This window comes from Ostrinia furnacalis, unplaced genomic scaffold, assembly GCF_004193835.3.
Source record: "Ostrinia furnacalis isolate ACB-3 unplaced genomic scaffold, ASM419383v2 OfSCF2162, whole genome shotgun sequence".
Lineage (NCBI taxonomy): Eukaryota > Metazoa > Arthropoda > Insecta > Lepidoptera > Crambidae > Ostrinia > Ostrinia furnacalis.
The window spans coordinates 348,841-369,563 of record NW_021132401.1 but is presented as its reverse complement, the minus strand read 5'-3'; the positions used below and the strand labels follow the sequence as shown (position 1 = coordinate 369,563).

At 39.4% G+C, this 20,723-nt stretch overlaps 1 protein-coding gene across 7 annotated transcripts; it reads right to left on the bottom strand.

Moving 5' to 3' along the window:
* Positions 1 to 1,111: 1,111 nt before the first annotated feature.
* Positions 1,112 to 19,958, bottom strand: LOC114354765 (uncharacterized). 7 transcript variants are annotated; one of them, XM_028307315.1, is made up of 17 exons: positions 19,810 to 19,958; positions 19,567 to 19,687; positions 19,100 to 19,229; positions 18,408 to 18,797; positions 17,921 to 18,059; positions 16,621 to 16,762; positions 14,804 to 14,941; positions 13,718 to 13,818; positions 13,122 to 13,210; positions 11,294 to 11,409; positions 10,788 to 10,896; positions 9,340 to 9,486; positions 8,126 to 8,235; positions 7,291 to 7,395; positions 4,727 to 4,935; positions 3,626 to 3,781; positions 1,112 to 1,664 (listed from the first exon to the last, which is right to left on the bottom strand). In XM_028307315.1, coding segments are annotated over exons 1-16 (2,199 nt in total). In that variant the 5' UTR covers positions 19,812 to 19,958; the 3' UTR covers positions 1,112 to 1,664; positions 3,626 to 3,630. The 7 variants fall into 7 exon arrangements, with proteins under 7 accessions (XP_028163116.1, XP_028163115.1, XP_028163117.1 ...); XM_028307314.1 differs by having other exon boundaries at positions 3,630 to 3,781; XM_028307316.1 differs by having other exon boundaries at positions 3,630 to 3,781; positions 11,294 to 11,406.
* Between the last annotated feature and the right edge of the window lie 765 nt (positions 19,959 to 20,723).

Sequence of the window (20,723 nt, the reverse complement as noted above, 5' to 3'; positions counted from 1 at the left end):
TTGCGTTTACTAACTAATTGCGTTTAGTCGCGGTTGGGGGAGGGGACGCGCATTCCACGGACCGGCAAACTTAGCGCGAACGGGTATAAATGACAAGACCAAAAAATATCACTTTCAAACTTATGTTATGAGCCTGGAAATACCTTTGAGATACATAAACATAACTTTTTAAATACAAAATGTACATTTTATTAGATGATGACATTCAGTGACCCGTAATTGTTGTGTAGAATGTGCTATAATGTGTCAACATATCACAAAACCTAACCTTATGTATTATTCTTAAAAATAAATTCTTAATAATTGATCTCAATTTGGCTTACGTCATGTAGGAAACTAAAGAAATAAAACTAGGTGACAAATCACATATAAATAAAACGATAATTTCTTTTATCAATACTCGCTGCTAAATCTATTTAAAAATACACCTTTGGGAGAAACTCATTGTAGTTATGATAGTGTTTTATTATGACATTTATAACAGAATGGGTTAAGGTTAAAATAATACAGTAAATAATTCAGAAACATTAGTATTTGGTAATACGTGAATTCGTTTTGGAATATTCCCTTTGTTCTGACCCAATTTTATTACATTATCTGCTAAGAAGTAAAAAATCTATCAATCACATCATTCTACCCTATTTCCTCCAATGTCCAAGGGACAATTCAAGGTACACCGTTTCACAACATCACTTCCAGATCTTGTCAAACTCTAGACCTCACACAAGTCAACCAGCGATTTCAGCAACTTTCTAGTCAAAATGTAATGGACACACTCGGATAAAATAGGCCATTGTCACTCTCATTGCCCGTTAAGAGCCATTAACAAAAAAAAGCGGCGCAGGAGTTTAGTCACGTGACGCTATGTAATTGCACGCGCAAAATACTTAAACTGTTTACATATTGGATATTTTAAACTATAAAGCAAATAGCAGTAAACAGTCAATACCAAAAAAATTTATAGACATCAGTTGAGCTTACTACTATTATTATGAATGAGATTTAAAACTGCTCTAACACAGTTTTAGTTAATGAATACTTTGTCACTATTTCCAGTTGATATGGATATGATAAAGAGGCTAAATACTGTTTTGGCTATTGTTTCGCTCAGAGATGAGATGATGAGACTTCCAGTATTTTAATATAGACATTTATTACCTTAAACCTAATTAAACATACAATAAAACATACAATTTATGCGTAACTCATAAATGGAAGCACAAATTATGTATCTCAAATGACTAAAACAAACATAGAAACTTCTGTTGCCAAGCAAATAAGTATTTAAATGGTTAATTACGTCACAATTATCTTAACCCTTGCACATATAAAGCAATACTAAACACTTATTGGTAAGCCTACGACATCGATTACAACAATTTTAAATCTTCAAAAGCAAATAATCTTTCAGTGAATAAAGACAAGTTTGAATTGTCCAAAAAGTGTTGCTTCTAGCAATTTTATAAAAATATATCCAAGTGATTTTACAGAGAATTTTACAATTCGAGTAAAAACATAACAATTGATTTTTATTTATTTATTTCCCGAGTTATGTTTAAGGAAATTTACGAATACCTTAAAATCGATCGGAATGTAATAATATCAGTATAAATGTATGCGAAGAAGTTTTAGAGCAGGTCCTTAGTCGTCAGTGTCATGAGATCCTGAAAAACAAAACAAAACAATTTCAACAATCACAACATACGTGAACCCACCTTATCCACGCAATATTAGCAACATCAACCCCCTTATTAATAAAAGTTACGCCCTAGTTGAACTCTGGCTTAAATTGTCATTTATAGTTCCAAAATACTGGACTGTCCTATCGATAACATTGACAGTGGGGCGCCACCGTCAATACCGGATCGCTGGTTCAGATTTTTGCCATGTTGGAAACCATATAGTTGAACGATGGTAGCGCCCCCCTGTCATTGAGTTTGGTGGGACAGTTCAGCGTGGGTCATCTATAGTATGGAAATTATGTCATTTTAATCCAGTGTTCATTGTTCATCCTAGATGTAACTTTTTATTTATTAATAAGGGGGCATGAGTACATTTTTGGAAGAACGCAGATCCGAAAAGAACGAGATACGAACCCAGTTACTTCTAATTTCCTTTTTGTTTGCGGATGTAATGCTGTACGGATACTACGGATCGCATACATTATGAAGAGCCCCTTGACGAATGGAAATTACACACATGAGCTATGTTTGGGTACTCAATAAAAGCTTTGCGTTTACTTAAGGGAGGTGACGAAGAATAACTCCTTGCATGCACTACGTCAACTCCTAAACTTTCCTTCTTCACACAGTACAACGGTACAGTCAATAAATAAATAAATAAAACATATATCCTTGGACATTTTACACTGCGCTTCTAGTCCCAAACTAAGCAAAGCTTGTACTATGGGTACTAGACAAGACAACGGATATAAACATACTTAAATATTTTTTTTGTAAATACATACATATTATACATAGAAAACACCCAGTCCAATACAAACAAATATGTTCATGCACACAAATGTTTGTACTGTGCTGGAATCGACCCCGCAACCTCCGGAATAGTAGTCCGTTTCGACCCACTACACCAAATGGCCGACCGTCAACAAAACATCAATAATATTTTTCATGGATAAAAATAACTCTAAAAATAGCTCCTATCACGACTAGATAAGATACCTGGTTCATGCGGTCACGATTTCATGGTGACGTACGCGACTTTAAACTCGTTTAGTTCGACCATGTCACGTGCCGCTTTATTGTAAAAATCGTCTCTAATACAGCTGTATTAGATGCCAGTGTTTGCGACAACGAACTCCTTCAGTCACGAGCTGCTTTATTGTAAAACCGGCCCTAGTTTAGACACCAGTCTCTCGCAAAGGTTCTGTTATTGTAACATTCACAATATTGTAGTACCCATTATTCTTTGTTACCTTTGTGAAGAGAAAATAAACATTTATTTTATTATTATATACTTCTTGATTTTTTCTCCATCTTTTTAAAGATGGGTTATTATGTCTGTTATGCAGGCCTCAGCCAAGCATAACAGCATTAAATGACGTTAAGTCCGATGACAAGAATTTACGGGTGAGACGATAAGTGTTCAGAATTACGGCCTTTTGTAGCAAGTATGTTATTTTTTCATGTTACCAGTGATAACTTATGGCTCGGAAACGTGGCCTCTCACTATAGGCCTTATACAGAAGCTCAAAGTTGCACAGCGTGCTATGGAGAGGGCTATGCTTGGTGTTTCTTTGCGAGATCGAATCAGAAATGAGGAGATCCGTAAACGAACCAAAGTCGCTGACATAGCCCGACGGATTAGCAAGCTGAAGTGGCAATGGGCAGGGCACATAGTACGCAGAACTGACGGCCGATGGGGCAGCAAGGTTCTGGAATGGAGGCCGCGTACCGGAAAACGCAGCGTGGGACGTCCACCTACAAGGTGGACCGACGACATCGTAAAGGTAGCAGGGAAGCGCTGGACGCAGGCCGCTACCAATCGATCAACATGGAAAGCATTGGGGGAGGCCTATGTTCAGCAGTGGACGTCCTGTGGCTGAAATGATGATGATGATGTTATTTTTTCATTATTGTCTAATTATTACGACTGCATAAGATACCTGCCTCAAGCAGGCACGATCCTCGTAGTGATGTGCGAGTCGGGCACCACGGCGAACTCCTTCAGATCGACAAATGCTTGCGCCGCCAGCTGCTCGGCCACGCTGTAGCCTTCTGCGTCGAATAACTCGACGATTAGCTCGTCGTAGTCGCGCCCGCTGCAACAAACGATTCATAATGTTTAGGAAGTGAACTGACTTTTATGTACAGTCGCGGAATGAAAAGGTTCGTCACCTTAGTGTCGGTTTTCGCTTGCACTAGGTACTGTAAGAGTCAAACCTGCCAACATAACCGTGCAAGAAACAGTGCTGCTAACATTTAAATAAATATGACTGCCCACTGTTGGGACTGACACATGATGCGTATATGACTCACATGATCCTGGCGTCCAGAGTCCGGTCTTGCACCATGCTAGTGAGTGCGCACTTAGCCCCTGCCCACTGTTGGGACTGACACATGATGCGTATATGACTCACATGATCCTGGCGTCCAGAGTCCGGTCTTGCACCATGCTAGTGAGTGCGCACTTAGCCCCTGCCCACTGTTGGGACTGACACATGATGCGAATATGACCACAGAATAATAATAATAAGTACTACGTACAGAAGTTTTGCTTCGCGAAGGTATTTAAAAAAATGTATGCTCAATGTCATTAACAATATGGTGTAATTTAGCCTGTCTCAAGAGTCAAGCACCATTTTGTTGACAAACGTCAGTGATCGGCACTGCGCCGAAGCTATAGGGCTGACTTCGGTAAAATGATGTGACGTGAGGTGCCAAACTGCGGAAAATGGCGGAGGAAATACATGATTTAGCATGAATTATCATGAATAATATTAACTACTTATTTACCTCTCAGTGTCTTGAGGCAACTTAAAAAAGTACATTTTGTGTTTTTATTATTATTTAGGCAGATAAATACTGCACAGTATTTAGTACACCATTTTCTTAATTTTCTTCCATCATACACAAGAATACGCGTGCGTGAGTCAATGTTCGCTCGTATGTGAGGCCTTGTCGAATAGTATCCTGTAGGTGGGCCATCGTGCGTGTTTTGTTTTCGATGTAAACTCGCGGAGATGAACAGGCCTGATATGACTCACATGATCCTGGCGTCCAGAGTCCGGTCTTGCACCATGCTAGCGAGTGCGCGCTTAGCCTCGGCCCACTGCTGGGACCGATGCGAGCGCGCGCTCACACCGGCTAATACGCAGCGCACGGCTTGCTCAGGCAGTAGCAGGTAGCGTGGTTCCAACGCGCGAATATCGTCTTCCTTCACCCACACCACGTTGCCGTAGTCTACGTAAACCACCTGCAAAAAATGTTTTACATAGAATAAAACAAATCGATAAAATAGGGATGTTTCCTGGGTCAAAAAGCAAGAGTTTTAATTAGTCCGTCAGTTAACTTATAAAAAAATACTCTACACGTATTTTTCACTTTTTCAAACTAATGAAAATTTAAAGAGATAAAGCGCGCCAAAGTTCATGAGAAGAGGCCCGTGACACAAAATATAACAGAAGGTAAACTCATGTATGTACCTCGCTTTGCATACCTCTCTCGCTCTCACGCTCGGCCGTCGCGCCAGGGTTGTCTTGTCATGTGTTGTGTTTATTTCGTTATGATAGAAAAATGTTACTCTTAATACTATGCAAGAAAGACAATAACAGATATCCACGTGTACTTATTTATATTTAGTACGTTATTATAGTAATAGTTTGCAAACAAATACACGAGAAGGAAGGAGTATTTAGTTGAGTGGTTGACACTATTATCCAACTAATATTATAAATGCGAAAGTTTGGATGTCTGGATGTTTGTTGCTCTTTCACGCAAAAACTACTGAACGGATTTTGATGTAACATTACAGTATTATTGTTTATAACCCTGAATAACATACAAGCTATAATTTATGACGATCTGTGACAAACTAAATTTCACGCGGGTGAAGCCGCGGGCAAAAGCTAGTTATCCAATAATTCCTAAAACCTCTCTAAAACAATTCGATATTCCTAATAATTGAGTTGGCTTTCAATTTCAATTGAAATTCAAATAAATAACTTACTTACCTCCCCGAATCAACTGGTAATTTAAAAAATGAGAGCAAATCGCGCTAATAATTTTCCTGCAACTTCACGGCGGATATTTTCTTACAGAACCTGAATTATTTAAGGATTGTTTTGCTGTAAACTTTTGACTTGAGATATCCCCACAAGAAAAATTCGCATGGTGTGAGATCAGATGACAGAGGCGGCTAGAAAAAATAGTCCTCAGTGTCTCCATCGAGGTACTCTCCGTGTGTGGTGAGACACCTTCTTGCTGTGAAAACTCTTTGGTTTTATTTGTATTCAATTTTGAACTTGGAAAATTTACAATGTAACCTCACTTCAAAACTCCACAAGAGTTTGACAATACCGCGTCCGTTCAAGTCTGATTGGAACCATGAGTGCATCAGATTCACTCCCGAAGATATCGGAACGATAAACGTCACCATCTTATTCACGTATTTCTGATATTCGGTTTGGCCGAAGCTTCGGCTGGTTTTTGGCCGAAAACGAAAATATGGCCGAATGTCCATTTTTTGGCCGAAAATGGCCGAAAACAAAAACGAATATTCGGTCGGTCACTAGTGTCGGCCAATAAAAAAAAGTGCTGTATTCTGACAGAATACGTCCGCCTTAGCATTTGTTACTATGGCACCAAAGCTGTAGCACCACTGTGCGTCGAGTATTTGAGATCTAAAATTCATCGACGATTCATACATTTTTTGTTCAAAATAAAAAATGTCGGCCAATAAAAAAAAAGTGCTGTATTCTGACAGAATACGTCCGCCTTAGCATTTGTCATTTAAATTTAATAATAAAAAAAACAACCCCCAAGGGTGGAAAATTGGGGATGAACTTTTTTATACGCAATATCTCCGCCGATTATAAACCAATTTGAACGATTATTTTTTTGTTGAATAGGTATTATTAAAAGGGTGATTTCATGCGAATTTGAAGAAAATATTTCACCCCCAAGGGTGGAAAATTGGGGATGAACTTTTTTATACGCAATATCTCCGACGATTATGAACCAATTTGAACGATTATTTTTTTGTTGAATAGGTATTATTTGTGTTCACGCATTTGAAGTCGTTTTTTTTTTTAAAGTTATAATTATTAGAACTCAAATACTACGATGCACAGTGGTGCTACAGCTTTGGTGCCATAGTAATAAATGCTAAGGCGGACGTATTCTATCAGAATACAGCACTTTTATTTTTTGGCCGGCACTTTTGATTTTGGACCAAAATGGATGATGTCCTTTTTTAGGAAACTAGCCTATTCCTCGATAAAAGTTTATCGTGGCGCGTGATAAAATCTCGATGAGTTTAAACGACAAATGTATGGGCTTATCGAGTGAAATCGATAAAATGGCGTGATATAAGCTAAGCAGACGTACTAACAGCTCTGTCTATTTATCACCCAGCGAGAGATGGAATGGAAATGCTAGAAGCGTAGTGGCGGCAACGCATTGATGGCGATCACCAAAATTAAGGATTAAAGGAACGTTAAAAGTTGATCCTACGAAATAAAACACAGAAACATAAGATCGCAAAACTACATTTTTCTCGAATGTTACTAAACTTTACCTAGGGATAAGATCTCCTAGAGAGACCACTTACTTCGACATTCTGGTCTGCTCGAGTCACGGAGAGCACTCGGGCGCGATACCACTGGTTGTCCAGTGGGTACAAAGCTGCTACCAATTCACCGGGGGCTGGTGTCAACTGCAAGAAACATTATGATGAGCTAACAATACAGCTACTGTCCACGTAATTTCAAATATGTTATGTACCTATTAAGTTAATATACCTCGCGGAATAGAACTAGCAGCATCACTGTGATAAAAAGAGATGCGTTATGCCAAATAATATTATCGTTTTTTTTTGCAACTATTTGTCAGTTTCTTAGCACTCATTGGCACGTTGAAAATTTTAGCGCTGAGATTTTACGTGAGTGAAATCGTGGATGTTTATGAGTAAATGTGCAAATTTTTATCGATTGAATGAAAACAGTGAAATAATCCTGAAAACTGGCACACAAATGACATCCAGTGACATCCTAAATTCGGGTTCGTTTGACAGCTCGTGGTTATTGCTCTATTCCGAAGGAATATTAACTTTATGGTTATACCTTAATTTCGCTTGCGAAGAAAAAGAAAACCATTAAGTCACACTGTTACTCGTTAGAACATTTATCTGTTTACCTATCTTTCACACTGTAACCGGTATTTTCTGACTGAAATCCTTACATTAAGACTAGGCACAAACCACCGATTTTTAGTTGGCCGATAGTTGTGCCCGATTTTAAATTGTATGAAGAATCGGCCAAATCAAATCGGTGTAATGTGCGCACTTCCATACATGCCCATACTGATCAACTGCCCGACTAAACTATCGGCCGACGAAAAATCGATGGTCTGCGCCTAGGCTAATTGTAATAATTTTTGTGTCTTACCACGAGCGGCTTGTAGCTCATGCGGGCAGCTGGGCTGTTCATGTCGCGCACGAGCCTGGTTAGCGACTTCGGCGGGAGCACCACGCCGAAATTCGGCACTTCGTCGTCTTCTGACAACATAACGTTAGCACGTCAATAATACAGGATAATTATAAGTACTACGTACAGAAGGTTTTCTTCGCGAAGGTATTTAAAAAAATATATTTTGCTCAATGTTCGCAACGATATGGTGTAATTAAGCTTGTCTCAAGAGTCGAGCTCCATTTTGTTGACAAACGTCAGTGATCGATACTGCGCCGAAACCATATGGCTGACTTCGGTAAAATTATGTGTGACGTGAGGTGCCAAACTGCGGAAAATGGCGGAGGAAATACATGATTAAGCATAAATAAAATTATATTTTGTGTTTCTATTATTATTTAGGCAGTTAAAATACTGCACAGTATTAATTACACCACCGATTTTATATACATAGTTTATTGTCTTTACAATTCAAAAGGGTGAAAAATACACGTGCGTGCGTCAATGCTCGCTCGTGATTGTCCTGTCGATTAGTGATCTCTATCTGGCTGCGGCAGCGGCATAGTCTTCAGTTTGGCCACCACCTTTTTGTAACCTTATCTAGAGACTTTCGTTCGTTTCAGCCAAATGACGTCCACTGCTGGACAAAGGCCTCCCCCAAGGATTTCCACAACGACCGGTCCTGCACCGCCCGCATCCAGGCACCTCCCGTCCTTTACCAGATCGTCGGTCCACCTAGTGGGGGGCTACTCACCCCTTTTCTTCTCCTGCAGTAGTCACCAACACCCGGTACCACGTGTACGGCTGCGGCAGCGGCATAGTCTTCAGTTTGCATACCACCTACTAACATCGGACGTCCACTGCTGAACATAGGCCTTCCCCAATGCTTTCCATGTTGCCCGTTTGGTAGCAGCCTGCGTCCAGCGCCTTCCTGCTACCTTTACGATGTCGTCTCCCACGCTGCGTTTTCCGGTACGCGGCCTCCACTCTAGAACCTTGCTGCCCCATCGGCCGTCAGTTCTGCGTACTATGTGCCCTGCCCATCTGAAAACCTTACATGAAACAAAACAGAAACTCACCCATTTTCTTCTCCTGGACGAACTGACGGAAAAGAGCCGGTCAAAGTGGCAGTCTTAAGTTTGGCGACCACCTCCACCCAATAACCTTATCTGAAGACTTTACTTCAAACTCACCCCTTCTCTTATCCCGAACGAACTGCACGTAGAGCCGGTCGTAGTGGCACACGTATGTCACCACCACTTTATGCCAGGTATCTGGCTGCGGCAGCCGCATGGTCTTCAGCTTGGCGACCACCTCCACCTTGTCTAGGGTCCAGCCGTCTGAAGAAAGGCAGTGTTAAAGGCAGTTGCTTTGCAGGGAAGACACGTTCGTATCTTTATCGAATTAACTGATCGTAACATGACCTTTTATTAGCACTAAGCGCTATGCTATACAGGGTGATTTTTGTATCAGTATCCAAATTTTCAGGATCGACTCAGAATTAGTAACTTAATTGATTTACGTAAAGAAAATAAAACTTTTTCCTCCATATTTAATTATTTTCATCCGCTGCGCGCGGTTTCCAAATTGACTCACGTGGAAAATTTGCTTCGTTCATGGAAAAAAATGTACACACAGTTAACTGCAAAGCTTAATAGACATAATGGTGAGCGAAAATAAACAATAACCTTTAAAACTTAAGATACCCGCGAATTAGACTTTCAATTTTTTTTTTTGCGAAAAATACTACAATTAAAAATAATTACGATATAGTTGTATTGTCAAATTGTTCTAACGAGCTTATTAAAAAAATTTCGATACTGATAACAAAGTCACCCTGTATAGTATTGTCTAACACACTGCCAAAGAGTGCAATATAATCTTGTAGCTATATCTTTGAGAAGAGGCTTACAACAGTAACTGAGTCTCTGTCACTGCTTATTTTCACCACTGGCCTATATTACTATCCCAAAGCAGTGGTAGGGATGGGAGGTGTAAAAGTGTTTTTTGGGAACCTACTAGCATAAATAAACCATTTCAATTGAAATTCTGTCAGCCTCTGTTTTCTCTAAATCTCACAGCCTAAAGCAAGCTCGCTCTACCATAGATCACATCTGCACCCCTCAGGTGAGATTATTATTATACCCGTATTCATAAACGATGCTTGCTTAAGTGACGCAGCAAATCGAACGCACAGTGTTGAATAGAGCTCTGTGATTGGTTCGTGTGTCAGACCTAATAGTAATGTTTGTGAATACGGGCGTTTGTCCACGCGCATTGTGAGACCTCATAGTAATTAAAGTTTATTAGCGAATAGTCGCTTCTCAAACTAAATTTTAAATAAATTACTTGAAAAAAATCGAACTGAATATTTAAAATCTCATAGTAATGTTTTTGGATACGGGCGTTAGCCAGTCAGCCTATAGGCGATTATCACACTGCACCGCGCTCCGCCGCGGTACGCGGGACGACAGATTGTGTGCAAGTACCTCAGTTTGTATAGAAAACACGCGATGCACAACACACTGACAACGCGTCTGCGCGCGGGATTCTTTATATGTAGCCACGCGGACCGCGGCGGAGCGCGGTGCAGTGTGATAATCGCCATACTTGGCGGTATTGTTCATCCTTAACAACTCACCAGGATGTTTCACGATGTGTTTCTTGGTGCACCTGGCGCCCTTGAAACAGGTTTTGCCCACGCCCTTGTAATGCTTGCAGATGTCCGCCTCGTCGCGGTTTGAGTAACCCTGGTGTTGTAAAATTACCTCATTTGATTATAAATTCATTGATTTTAACGAATACTGATGGTATTCGTCAGTTAGTCAGGAGATGACATATTTTTAAGGACTATTGAGTTAAGTGTTTTTAGTTTAATTTCGTGTAAAGTAATATTTTTACAAAAAAACCCTATGGATTTATGATATAACGCGTATTGTGTATCATTAAACGACTTTTCTTATGCCCTTCTTTACCATCAATCCCTACATTTTAAATGACCCCTATGGTAACACATAACAGGAATTTTGTTTTCATAGTGGTCACTTAAAAACTAGGGATTGATGGTGAAAACGGTCATTGGTCATGGCCTGCTTGCCAACACTTAAAAATTCAAATAAATCAACGTAATTTAAATAAAATATTTACCGTAACCGCCTCAACGGGATCCTCGTACTCGGGACACTGCGTGATATCCTCCGCGCTAGCCACCAATCCCCCGGCCGCTTCATCCAATCGATCCTCCTCAGTCCTTGGTACGTCTGCTAAACAGAATAACAATGCATTTGTTTAGAAAACCAATTATCACTAAGAACTCACGGCGCGGGTAAAAATCGCGCCAATCAGGTCACTGGTACAAAATGGTCGCCCGCCAATCGATCGCAGAGCGCGCGGGAGAAAACCGCCGAGGCTGCGGTTACCGCGGCCCGCGCGATTCTACTATAGTCTGCCCCGGGAGCACGTAGAAATTTGTCCAATGACCCCAAGCGAGCGATAAGGATGGGCCTTATCGCTCGCGCGTATGTTGCTGTTGCGCTCGCACACTCACTGCGGGTGCCCGTCGCACAGTCGCGACAGCAATATAATCACGTGCGAGCGATAAGGATGGGTAGCTTGGGGTCAATGGACAAAATTCTACGTGCTCAGCGACCAGACTATAGTCGCCCACCGGTGCCGCGGGACCCGCATACAACCGCGCACGCTGCGGGCGCAAACTGCATCGTGAGTTGTGGATTAGTTTTTACATAAGTATCTGCATTCTACAGAAGCTGCGGGCCCGCAACCACCGCGGGCGTGGATGAAAATCGCACCGTGAGTTCTTAGCCTAAAGGCTCTTTCCAATTATACGTATTGAACACACACACACCCGTATTTACAAACCAGGCTTGATTAAGTGAAGCAGCAACGCTATGTGAAGTCGAACGCACAGCGTTGAAAAGAGCTCTGTGATTAGTTCGTGTGTCAGCCCGCCACTCAAGTATTGTCTATGAATAGGTTTTTGGGACACCGCGCAATGTGAGACCTCATAGTAGTTTAATATGACCTGTTTAACTTTTGACATTGTAAATTTATTAACTGACATTATTTAATACATTAATTTAATTTATGACACTGTTGGTATAATAATAACCTGACTGAATTATTTGCACATCTGCTTGCAGGCTGAATACATGGTAATTTAATAGCTTTAAGATCTGCTTTGTAAAACGAGCATGGTATATATTTTAGCAAATAAATTATTGAATTCGAATAATGTTTGTGAATACGGGTGTTATCAAAATAAAAATATTTTATTCTATTTTGACCACTGGTGGCACTTCTGATATGATTATTTTACTGTTGGTAATAGGCTAGATGACAAAATTTCAATGATTTGTCCGTCAGACAGATAATTAGAAAATATTAGACTCATATTTTTTATTTTCTTCCACAATTAAATAATAACAGTGCTACATTGAGTTGAAATGGCGCGTTACGTCACGCTTGAGTAGAATTTTTACTCAAAAGTGACGTCACGCGACATTTCAACTCAATATAATACAGTAATTATTCGATTATGAAAATTAAGATTATGTGTCCAAATTTTTTTTATTATCTGTCTGACGGACTAAATATAATTTAGATTTCTTTACCCAGTCATCATCCCTATTGTCATTCATATTACAGTTATGCCTTCATGGTAAAACCTCTAAAACCGTTTCTTATATTCAAATTAATGCTGGTTAATCAAAATTAAAAACGTGCTTTTAGGCCCAGAACAGACGGTGAAACGCAACTGCAACGAAACTGCAACTGCTAGTTACTTTTGAGTTGCATCTAAGTTTCTGCCATAGCGTCCGTTGAGAGACCACACATGACGCGACCAGTTTGAAATTTTCAGTTTCAGTTTCATTCATCAGAATCATCACAAAGTTGCAGTTTCGTTGCAGTTGCGTTTCACCATCTGTTCTGGGCCATACAGTAACATAATACATACTTGAGCGAGCGAATCCCTCTTGAACGAGAAGGTCGTTCAATTTATCACCCGAGGGGAGTACCACGTACACCCCCAACGATTCTGAAGTGCTGGAAAAAATATAGAAAAATATCAAAATTTATGAATGAAAACCTACATTATACGTTGATTATACACTTTCCATGCAAACCGATAAAAGTAATTTTTATGGTACCTAATTGCTATAAATGTATAAGGAGATACAAAGCTACGTTTTTTCTATATTATAGGTATGCGTAAACGTTAAATGAGGGTTTTCGCGAATGAAAGATCCGCTAGATGGCTGGACGTGAATGTGGGGTCTGACTGCTGCGTGATTTTTTTTCTATGAAATTGAACAAAGAACAGTTCGGTAAAATATCGGAGATCAAACACACTGTATAAATCAGGGGTGGCCAACTTGATTAGACATAAGATCCACTGTTTACTAACGAAACCCTGGGTAATCTACCACTTACATACTTCTTGAAATCTTAAATTAAATGAAACAGCTTAGTTTAGTACACAATCATGTAGTATTTTTTGCCTTGCCACGATCGACCGGTGGGCCTCCCCTGGTATAAATAAATGGTGCTTACTTGTCATCAACTTCGACGCGGCACTGGTTGGCGCGGTACTTCTTTATGAACTCTTCTTGTTTCTTCGTCATTTCCTCGTTGTCATAAGTGACGAACTCAATCTGAAACAAATGGTAACTTTGGAAACAAGAGCTTTGTGTATTGTACTGTCTGGGGAAGTAGTAATCAAACTTTACGGGCGTGATCTATGGACAATATTCAAATCAAGGATATAGTCAGATTTATTTCTTTATGATTCATATAGCCTGTGTGCAAACCTCAGGGAGCCAAAATTTATATAAAAAACTTTCAAAAACAGGCTTGTCTGGATTCTTCATCAGATTGATCAGAGCTGGAATTGTGTAAAGCAATCGTTATCATTTGACAGTTCATTAATGTACGATTATTCTGTCAAACGCTTTGTTTAACGGATTTTATCGTACGTTATGAACTGTCAAATGATTACGATTGCTTTACACAATTCCACCTCAGGACGGATATAATCTAAGTTCATACTTGTACTTACAAATAAAACGAGCCCAAATTGCATTGTCGTACAGGAGCAGACCATCAACTTTTAGTTGGCCGATAGTTGGATCGGACTGTTAATCAGTACGGAGATGTATGAAAGTGCGCACATTACACCGATTTGGTATCGGCCGATTCGGTAGTCTGCCGTCTAGGCTTAGCTTAATCGATTCTCAGGAAATTCTGCTTGCAAGATTTGATCCAAACATACATACTGTATGTATGTAACCGTCTCTGTGGTTTAGTGGTAAGACCACCTGCTTCAGAATCAGAGGTCCCGGGTTCGATTCCCAGTGGGGGCAGATTTTTTTGTTCGGTTTGGTTGGTGGTAGGGCTTGTTTTAAGTCCGCCTGGCTACCACCATCTTACCTAAGTCTGTCGCCATAATGCTGTTAACATTGTTGTGTTCCGGCAGTTAGAGGTAAGATAGGCAGTTCCTCCGTGGTTGAGAATTCCGGGTGAAGCTCGCTTCCACCTTCGGCCTGATCATCATTTACCATCAGGTGAGATACAGGCCAAGAGCTTCCTCGTTGTGGATAAAAAAATGTAAGATAAAAATAAAATAGGTGGACTATTTACCCCCGCCAGATGGCAGCAGCGCGCGTACGGTGGCTTAGTACAGAAGCGGCCCATGAGCGGTTGCACGTCGGTTATCAGGCCCGAGCGAACTTCGCCCGTGTCAACCATGAATACTTCCACTCCTAGGTAGTTCTCCTCCTGTGTTGAGTTGTTATAGAATAAGAGCTAGTGAACGTCAGACCTACGTCATTTTATAAAAGCTGAAAGTTTGTCAGCGTATGCACCCAATATAGGATATAATGTTGGTGAATTATGAAGTTTGGGTCATCGTGGCTTTGGGAGCTACCTTAAAAAAACTGCCTGGCAAGGAGTTGGAACTGTCAAAACTGTTTAGCTGTTGAGGAAAATACTTTTTTTATTAGTTTTGATAGTTCCAACTCCTTGCCAGACAGTTTTTTTAGGGTAGCTTCCAAAGCCACGATGACCCAAACTTCATAATTCACCAAAATTATATCCTATATTTCCCAATACGCTTACGCATACGCTGACAAACTTTCAGCTTTTATAAAATGATGTAGGTCTGGCGTTCACTAGCTCTTACTCTATTAGGAAAACTTGTAGCTTATTTTGAGGAATAAAGCGGCTAAATTTTGAAACCTCATGATATTGTTATGGTTAAGCCTAGGCGCAGACTACCGATTTTTAGTTGGCTGATAGTTGGGCCCGATTCCTATTTGTATGAAGAATCGGCCGATGTCAAATCAGTGTAATGTGCGCACTTTCATACATGTCCATACTGATTAACAGCCCGACCAAACTATCGACCAACTAAAAGTCGGTGGTTTGCGCCTAGGATAAAACCATACAAATAACTAGCGGCCGCCCGCGACTTCGTACGCGTGGATCCCGTTTTACCCCCTTAGGGGTGGAGTTTCGTAAAATTCTTTCTTAGCGGATGCCTACGTCATAACATCTACCTGCATGCCAAATTTCAGCCCGATCCGTCCAGTGGTTTGGGCTGTGCGTTGATAGATTACTATGTCAGTCAGTCACCTTTGAGTTCCATATATTTAGATACCAGTTGATTGATGATTATTTACTATATTCGATTTTAAATTGATGAAATCACTTTGAAAAAAACAGAATTTGCGTCAAACATTATGCTCACACATAATTTCATACTTCATTCAATGACTGTTATCCCTATTATGTATTTATGATATCTGTGCTAATACATATTCTACAGAAATCAGATCTCCAATTTACACTCAAAACAATCATGGATCTTCTTCTAATTTTGGATAAACAAACATGCTAAATAAGAAATAGTAAGTAGTACCACAGAATAATAATAAGTACTACGTACAGAAGTTTTACTTCGCGAAGGTATTTAAAAAAATGTATGCTCAATGTCATTAACAATATGGTGTAATTTAGCCTGTCTCAAGAGTCAAGCACCATTTTGTTGACAAACGTCAGTGATCGGCACTGCGCCGAAGCTATAGGGCTGACTTCGGTAAAATGATGTGACGTGAGGTGCCAAACTGCGGAAAATGGCGGAGGAAATACATGATTTAAAATGAATTATCATGAATAAATATTAACTACTTATTTACCTCTCAGTGTCTTGAGGCAACTTAAAAAAGTACATTCTGTGTTTTTATTATTATTTAGGCAGTTAAATACTGCACAGTATTTAGTACACCATTTTCTTTATTTTCTTCCATCATACACAAGAATACGCGTGCGTGAGTCAATGTTCGCTCGTATGTGAGGCCTTGTCAAATAGTATCCTGTAGGTGGGCCATCGTGCGTGTTTTGTTTTCGATGTAAACTCGCGGAGATGAACAGGCCTGGTAGTACTGCTATTTTATTACCTGTATAATTTTGATGACCAGAGCTCTATAGAAGCAATCGCTGTCGTCGTCGTAGAAGGCGCAGTATGTGAGCTCGGCCACCTTCTCTAGGGTGAGGTTTACGCGGTTATTCTTATAGAACTCCGTCATTTCCACCATCATCCTAAAAATAATGAGACACATGGTATTTTAAACTACAAGTCTAAAGTACAGCCAAGTAGCAGCGATACAAAAGGTCGATACGATGACAATATATTCTGTCTCTTCCCATCTTGTGTATTTGTCGTAATGTCTCGTTCTCCCGCCAAAATATGTCAAAGTCAGGCGGGTTCACATGACATTAGGTTTGTTTACATTTGGTATCGCTTCTCGTTGGCCATACTTTAGCAGTTTTTGAGGGAGAAGCCACACGGTGCGTTGCGGCGCCGCACCGCAAACATTTCGCCGCATCACTGTAGACATGGTGGTATGCGGCGCCGCAATACGGCACCGTCTCGCTCAATCGAAGTGCGGTGTGCCTGCGGTGCGGCGCCGGAACGCACCTTCTGGCATATCATTGATTTTTATATGCAGGACGCAGCGGCACCGCTCCGTGTGGCTTCTCCCTGAGCTATGGAAGTGACTCCAGATGTGCTTCAGACTTGTACCATTTATTCTAATGTGTTAATGATTCTGAATTATTAGATTACTTGATCGCATCAATCTCAATTGCAATGAAATTAGTATGATCCCAACTAATATTATAAATGCGAAAGTAACTCTGTCTGTCTGTCTGTTACGCTTTCCCGCTTAAACCTCGCAACCGATTTTGATGAATTTGGCATAGAGATAGTTTGAGTCCCGGGAAAGAACATAGGATAGTTTTTATCCCGGTTTTTGAAACAGGGACGCGCGCGATAAAGTTTTTCTGTGACAGACAAAAATCCACGCGGGCGAAGCCGCGGGCGGAAAGCTAGTATTATAATAATGCAACAAGTGAGTTATGAACAATAAGTTTTGAATTACATAGTAGATCTTTGTTGGCCAGGTCAGATTTCTTCTGACGTCACATCGCCGTATTTAGATCAGGTTTCTTTACAAAGCAAATAACTTTGAAGTGTTGACTGATCAGCACATTTTTAGGTGTCCCCTGTACAATAACTAGGTAGTATTTCATAAAATCATTTTAAATATTCATTCATATTTCCATTTATAACGATGGCAATTTAAGCACACTCAATAATAAAATTATCTATTTGTTTCAACCAAAAGACGCCCACTATTGGATACAGGCTAAAAATAAAATTTAATTTACAAGAAATTGTAATGATAGTGTACTTACGAGCAAACTTCATCAATGTCATCAGTGATTATCCAGAAGGAAGGTCCATCAATGCTCATGATCGTCGCACTGTACACCTGTTCCACCTGGAGAATTGACTGAGCAGGGAGATTGATAGTTACTGGAGGGCTTGCCTGATCTGGGAATAGAAGATGTTATTATTAGACGATTAAGGTTCAGATTAACTTTTTTTTTAAAGATTTTTTTTATTGGCAAAAATGTGAGGAACGGAAACTGGCATAATTTTATAAAATTATTGAAAAAGATCTTGAATTATTGAAAATTATTCTTGCACTGCATTTTCTAAGCACTGGCCAACATTACTGTGATGGTTTAATATTTCAAGTTATGTTAAGGCATGTAAATATTTTCTCAATATCCTAAATTTTCTCTGGCATATTGGAAAGGACTTACTGATGAAGTAAAAGTTTTTATTAAAAGCCTAACTACAGAAAAGATCAATTTATGATTACAATTTCCAACATACCTTCAGCTTCAATAGTAATTGCATTGACACCTTCAGCTTCAATAGTCATTGCATTGACACCTTCAGCTTCAATAGTCATTGCATTGACACCTTCAGCGAGTTCACACTGTACTTCCTTCGTTAGCATCACCGGTTTCACCTGAGGCATGCTCTCCGAGGAAGACGAAGAGCTAGAGAACGCTATTAGTAGCTGATCTCTCTTTGGTATTTTGTTCCGTTTTGGTATCTTAGACGGGCAAAGATTGGGGCAAGCGGTGGAGGTAGACGGTGTCGGCTCGCTGAGCACATCAATGAGGTTCGTTGGGTTCATTGGCATTATCAGAGGTTGAAGAGGTGTTGTATGCGCCATGTCATGCACCGGGGTGGATTCTGGTGTTCCATGGTGTTCTTCTGAAAGATTTTTATTTCATTCAACTATAGTAACTAAAATAACAAAAGCAACCAAAAAGATATCTTAAATCAAATGTTTCTTATGTTAGGGTTTGTGGTATACAAGTTTTGTAATTTGTATTTATCCTATTATGAGAGGAGAGAAATTAGCAAATAGGACTAAAAACAGTGTAATACCAACACAAAGTCAAGCTGTGTTTATGATAATGCCTATCAAAATGTTATTTTAAGATAAAAGTGAAGCATAGTCTATAAGTTTTCTTATTTTAGGATAAACCACATTAATCTCTGTTGCTACTCACCCAATTGTCCAAGAGCAAGATTGAAGTCGGTGAGAAGGTATGTGAATTCGTCAAGCTGCTTCATGCAGTTCAGAAACTTTTCTTTTAGCTCTGACGGCTCACAATTTAGATCATGTACAAAGCTTTGAGCCTGGAAGAAATAGAAAGAATTTAAAAAGCGGTTTTATATAATAATATACTGAATATAGATACAAAATACAAATCAAAACCAAATAGAATTTCTTTGTATTCAGTTAAATTAAATAACCGGTTCATTGAAATTATCTAACTTGCCCTAATGATCATAATCTGAAAAGAACTACTACATAAAAATTTGTTGAAAGGCCTATTAATTTTACTAATTAGCAGTGTAATTTTCTAAATTGCTCATTTTAGAAACATAATAACAGTTATATTTATATGCAGCTATAAAATGGAGAAAGTGTTGAATAATTAAAGAGGGTAGCCAGCGAAAGAGATGAACAAACCTGCACTTTTAGCTTTTGTATGTCATTAACAGCATGGTCACATTTATTTAAAAATACGTTTACACGAGCTTCCAGCTCGTTCCGTCGATGAAAAGTCAACGTTGCCAAGTCTACGAAACTCCTGCAATCAAGAAATGACCCAATTACCAAATATTTTTGCAAAGTAAAATACCATCATGTAAAAAGCAAATCATGATTTGTAATCAATAAACATTGTAATAAAAGAGTAATTGAGTTACTTACATTTTGCTTGTAGAAGAAATAGTTTGTTCTAGACGAACTTTGGTAAGAATTGTTTTATTTGTTTACAACAAACAAGAACTTTTAATTTGTTTCCATTTTTTGATGGCAGATTTTTGCACGCACGTCTGACTGACAGATGAGTATTGATTTTGAATGAAGATGGATTTTTCTTCGATCAAAAAGAACGAATGAATGAATGACTGATATTGAGTGGCTAGTTCTGCTTCTCAACAATAGATGGTAGTCATTTCAATAGCATGCTTTAAATGTCAAAGGTACATCTACCAACTACAAGATGTCGCTACAAGACTCATTAGGCTAAGTGTTGTATTTTTCCTGCGTTAAAAAAAAAGAAAACAATGGCGCTAAAATTAAAATTTAATTCTCTCTTTAGAAACAGATAGATGTTACAGATTGGTTTGAAATTTTATTGATACTTCTGTAAAAATACACCTCCTACCTACCACCTAAATATGACTATTACTTATTTAAATTGAAATATCTACCTAATGCTCATAGTAACAAGACCTAAGATTATAAAATTCTTAGCTACATTAAAAGGCTCAATTTAACCAAATACTGTGAAAGCTAACACTTATTTGTTTCCTCCATTCCTTCTGGAGTATCGCCATTATCCGAGACAGAATGGCACCCAGCAGCCATCCTTTTCCCTCTAATTGGCGCGGGTGCGATTCCAATTAGGCTGGAGTCCGCTGAATTTATTATGTGGCCGTAGTTTAGTTTGCTGTTGTTTTTAATTGAAACGTAGTGCGTAACTCTGTGGTCTAGAGAATAGTTACTTTCGCATTATTAAGTATGTCTGGAAAAGTATACGTTTTAGTGAAACACGGGCATCTCTATTGAAGCTTGAAAACCTCGGACGATGATTAAAATGATTAACTCAGCCTTTATAA